The 5284-nt window shown below is 40.7% G+C and overlaps 1 protein-coding gene across 1 annotated transcript; it reads right to left on the bottom strand.

Annotated features, from left to right (window-relative positions):
- Positions 1 to 3292: 3292 nt before the first annotated feature.
- On the bottom strand, positions 3293 to 4755 carry LOC110038701 (basic 7S globulin-like). The gene is given in 2 exon segments (XM_020743597.1): positions 3293 to 4187; positions 4190 to 4755. Coding segments are annotated over 2 exon segments (1326 nt in total). The 5' UTR covers positions 4730 to 4755; the 3' UTR covers positions 3293 to 3401.
- Positions 4756 to 5284: the final 529 nt, after the last annotated feature.

Raw genomic sequence — 5284 nt, 5'->3', positions numbered from 1 at the left:
TTGGAATTTTCTTTGAAAATGCATATTTTTGCATAAAAATAATTATATGAATTAAATTAAATTGTGAAAAATCATATTTTCTCCTCTGATGTCTTAATTAACTTATCATTAAGATAATATAAAAATTTCAAAGTCATTTGACTTTAATTTGACAAATTATAAAAGTTTAGACCCTTTGGGGTAAAATTGTAATTTTGGATATTTTGGCCTTAATGAACATTTAGGCTTAATCAAAATGGGAAATGCGTAATTTCTGATATTAATTAACTCATTTGATGATTTTCAATCAAAAATGGGCTTAATTGGTAGAAACCCACTTCACTTTGTCAAATTACAAGATAAAAAAATGACTCCCATAATTATCAAAATTTTGGAAACTTTATTAGCATAAGATGACTTTTGAATTTAGGGGTATATATATATTCATATTAATTAAAATTATTTCACAATAAATAATTTTGAAAATATTAAAATATTTTTCAAAAATATAATTTGTTAGAATTATTGAAATATCATCTTTATTTCTTCCAATAGTTGCTCATATATTATCGCTAAAATGATAAATATTTTTTATACATTGTGAAAATAATTTTTCATATACATAAATACATCAATCTGTAAGCATTGTGTGATAATTTTTTTTATTTTTTTATTATAGATTATTATAGTTTTATTGACTATTGTAAGTGATGATCTCTTTGATCTCAATGACCATCCCAAGGCTCACAGTTCATTGTTAGCCCTCTTCCTTTCTCTATATGTCTTACAAGTGCCAAAAAAGATTCATTATGTGTTAAATGATATAGATAAATATATAGTTAATTTCAAAAAATGACAAAAAAAAAATTTTTTTTTTTCAAAAATTGCTAAAAATAATTTTTATTCAGGTAAGAAATATTTTACAAGCGGTTCATCAGCCGCTTCGACTGAGATAATCCATCGCTGATACAGCATCTAGTAGAACACACACCCCCTAAACCTAAATCTATCAACACTATTTGTTTGGGCTTGGACCTGTATAACTAATCAAGTCTCTCAAATATAGGCCAACTCCGACGTAAGACCTCCCAGCTCTACAGTGTACCCTTGCCTTTGAGCCGCTAGTTCTTCCTGCAACACCTTCATCTTTGCATCCCGTTGTTGACCGTTGTTTCCCCTCTCGGGGTCTTCTTATGAGTTGGAGGGGATGTCGGCTGCCTTCCCCTTGCTTTGTGCTTGGGTCGGAGTTCTCTCGACCACTCATAGAGTGGAAACTCAACTGATGTCGGGTAACAACGAATTGTCATCCAGGACTGCCTCACCTACACCAACAAATAAATGTTAGCCCGAAAAATTTCTCTGATCATAGAAGATCGTAACTCCACATATCCAAATTTCAATCCATCTCAGACCACTTGAATGAAAAAAAAAACTCTCATTAGGCGTCAGTGGTGCGCTTGCCATCTTACTGTCAATTCCTAATTATAAAACAACAACCCCATGAACTTGCGGGACGCACATAGTTTTGCTCTTGAGGCCTGGTAACAGAACAACAACCCTTGGTTCTTTTGACGGTGAAGCTTTGGTTGCTCCCTAAGTTGGTTGTTTAGCTAGCTGGTCGCAAATCACAACAGGGGTAAGAATCTGCATATCAACAGGTAGATCACCCAACTTGCCTCTCTCCTTTTGCCGAAGAATTGCTAGTGAGTCGGACGACACAACCTCATCGTCGGGATCTTTCACCCGCTTCTTCTTGTAAGCAAGTTTCTTAACTAGTCTTGCACCCTCGGGTCAACTCCCTTATTTGATCTCTTTGTCGTCGTAGGCTTTTTCGTGCCCTTAGGACGACTCCCTTCTTCCGGCCTCTTTGCTTCTCTTCGTTTCCTCTTGTCCACGGGGGAGTAACTCCCTCCAATTGCTTCTTCTCAAATTCTTTCTCAAAATAGAATTGCAACACAAAAACCCGAAGGCTTTTACCAGCATTTCCTTAGTAAGGACATCGTTTGCAAGTTTCTTGTCGCTCACCATAAAAATGTTCATGAAGTTGACCGACTGGGAGACACTCTAGAGCAAATGCAGAAAACAAAATCACTAATCATTCCCTTTTTATAGAGGCCACGAGCACAAAAATTTAAGGAATTCAATTAATAAAATGTTGATTATGAAATAAATGAATCCACCTCTCGCATTTAATTTTCTTATTCTCATTGAAACTGTCACTTTCTAGAAATAAGAAACTCGGGGAGCTAAAATATGTACATCAGAAAAGCGTCGACATAAATCTCGAGAAAATTCAACATACTCGAAGAAAAAATGCGGCTAAGAATGTCCACAGAAGGAAGAAGACGAAACGTCGTGTCGTCTGACCAAATACAGTTTCTTTGTGTCAGGACCTATAATCGATGGAACAAAGTTCGTCTGAGCCAAAGACCAAGTTCTATCGAGTGAGAAAATGCATTAACCCAACTCTCGCACCATGATCACAAGTTTCCTCAAAAAGTGCCTCTGAGACTATTCAGAAGGTTGAAGGTTCTCACCACTATATACAACCAACACCACAAAGGTGCCTTCTATTAGGAGGTGAGCTACCTGTCGGATTAGGGTTATTAATCATCTGCCCCACAACCTAGTCTCATCCTCACAACAGAAACTCCTCATATAGGAGTCGATAGTCGACAGCCGGACCAAAACAGTCAGTTGATTGACTCTAGTCGATCAAGCGAAGTCTGGGTGGCTAAAGATCAGCCAGAGCAGATCGATAGCCCCAAATCAGCAAAGTCGCCCAAACAAACCTAGTCGACCTAAGGACTAGCAATTTCAACCGACCGAGTGATAAGGTAGTCGAATCATACGCTCATTTATATAAATACCTAAAAACCCCTATAACACCCATTAAAGCAGGGGTAAGTAGGTAACTATCTACATTGTATCACCTTTTTTCATAAATAAAGGGCTCATTTCTATATTAAAAGCTAATTAGTAATCAAAGAATTGGTTCTTTAGTGTGCACTCTCTCTCTCTTTCTCTCCCTTGTTCTACCCTCTATTCCTTAGGTGTCATTTCAAATTCAACAATATATTAAAGTTTTGGTATTATACGTGCAAATATACCCACAAACTTATCCAAATATCAAATTTTACAATTAGTCAACAAGATATATATATATATATATATATATATAAAAGAAAAAAAGTTATAAATTAAGAAGACAAAAAATATAATTAAAAAAAATTAGAACACTTTTCTTAAAAAAAAAAGAATACAAATTTATTTAATTTATTGTATCATTTCATATAAGATGACACCAACATCTTCATAAACAACATCTTGATAAACAATGAAGTCTGTCGCAATCACCCCTCATTCTTATTCGTTCATAGAAAAACATGAAAAATCAAACCAATCCAAACGGTCATCAATCATCATGGGCTGGACGTAAAGTTGAAATTACCGCAGGTGGTTCGCCGGAACAGCAGCGTCGAGCTGAATCCAACCCTGGAATATGCCAAATCAAACTCCACCAAATTATCCTCCAACTGATACCCCCCAATCACTATCGATGTCCTCGCCGTCCTCCCTCCGTCCACAAACCCAAAACAGAACACCCCGCTCTTCACCTCAACCATGGAGTTCCCCCCATATATGATCCAGAACACATTCTCATTCTGCAGAACCAGTTCCACTGCCGGCACCCCCGGCCCCACCCTCGTGCTCCCCAACTCCTTGCCATCATAGCACAGCTCGAACGGAGCCACCGCCGCCACCCTCGTCACGTTCGCCAGCGCGGCCGAAAACGCACTAGTAACCGTCTTGTATATGCTTGTCTCAAGCGTGGTGTACGGCACCGATGTGCTTATTTTGGTTCCTCCATACCCCGTCTTCTTGTCGATGGTCAGCAGCGTCTTGTTCAATGCCACCGGGGTTCCTCCGACTTTGATGGCGGTGACGCCGATGAAATACTCGTAGGAAGGCTCCCCTTTCGTGGAGCTTCCTGCGGTGCTGACGGGGTTGGTGAGGAGTGGAGTGTAGAGGAGTGATTGAGAGGCGTCGATACCGGGGAGGAAGCTGTAGGGACCGGGGCCGAAGAAAAGGGCTCCGGTGACACGGGGGTTGGAAGGGAGGCAGAGTGCAAAGCGGCGGCGGAAGCTGAATTCGGCGGAGAGTTGATATGGTAAGGCGATGCGGGTACGGCCGAGGCCAGCGGGCCAGCGACGCCGGCTGAGCCGGCAGCGAGGCCGCGGGTGAGGAAGGCGGGTGCGCAGGAAAAGAGGAAGGAGGGATCGGTGGCAGGGGAGGAAGGAGTGAAGCCGTCAGGGGAAGGGAGGGGGGGAGGGGCAGTGTCGGTGGCGAGCTCGCCGCCGGTGCTGGTGTGGGTGAACGGGTTTTCAGGGGAGACGCCGCAGGTGTTGTTGTTGCAGCCTGGGCGAGGGGAGGAGAAGCAGTCGCCGCAGCCGTCTGCGCGGGCGAGGGAGCAGAGGGCGGATTTGCAGGGGACTGGGTGGTAAGTGGATGAGATGTAGTTGGTTTCGCAGTTGACCCAGAGATGGCGGCCGCCGAGGTCGACGGCGAGTTTGAGAGGAACGGAAGGAGTGCGCTGGTTGATGCGGGTGAGGTATTGAAGGGTTTTGGGGTCTTTGGAGAGTGGGGCGACGAGGGCGTGGGGGCGAGCTGCGGAGGAAGGAGAGGAGAAAAAGAGGAGGAGGAGGAGGAGGGAGATGGATATGGAGGAGCATTTGATGAAAGCTGCCATTTTTTTGGCTGTGGGAGGAAGAAAGGGGGGAAGGCGGGATATAAATGTAACAGAGGATTAGGAAGGAGTAGATCCGCGTGGCCGCACGTTGATTGGAAAAAAAAATTTGGTCAACCGTTTGACTTTGTAATTATAGATAAAGACACATTGGATATATAAATTTATTATATACTTTATTTTATAAGAAAATTATGTTTTTTTCAAATATTTTTAAATATTTTTAAATATATAATTTTTAAAAAGTAAAATACATATTGATTATTTATATGTAAATATTAAAATATTAGTCTTAAGTATGGTATGTATGTAAATCTTCTTTAATTATTTTATTTTATGTTAATTTTTTTTAGAATTTCAGGCCAGCGGGATGGGATGATTATTGACTAAACATGTTACATTCAAATTAAGTAGGTAGATACGCGACATTTTGGTGTCGTGATTGTATTTCTTTTCCCTTAATTATTAATTAGTTTATAATATCCAGCTTAATCCCAAACTTTGAACACGCAGGCTGCCGCCCTTAATTATATAATATATATATGTGTGTGTGTGTGT

The sequence above is a fragment of the Phalaenopsis equestris genome, unplaced genomic scaffold (assembly GCF_001263595.1).
Source record: "Phalaenopsis equestris unplaced genomic scaffold, ASM126359v1 Scaffold233555, whole genome shotgun sequence".
Lineage (NCBI taxonomy): Eukaryota > Viridiplantae > Streptophyta > Magnoliopsida > Asparagales > Orchidaceae > Phalaenopsis > Phalaenopsis equestris.
This window is presented reverse-complemented; position numbering and strand designations above follow the sequence as displayed.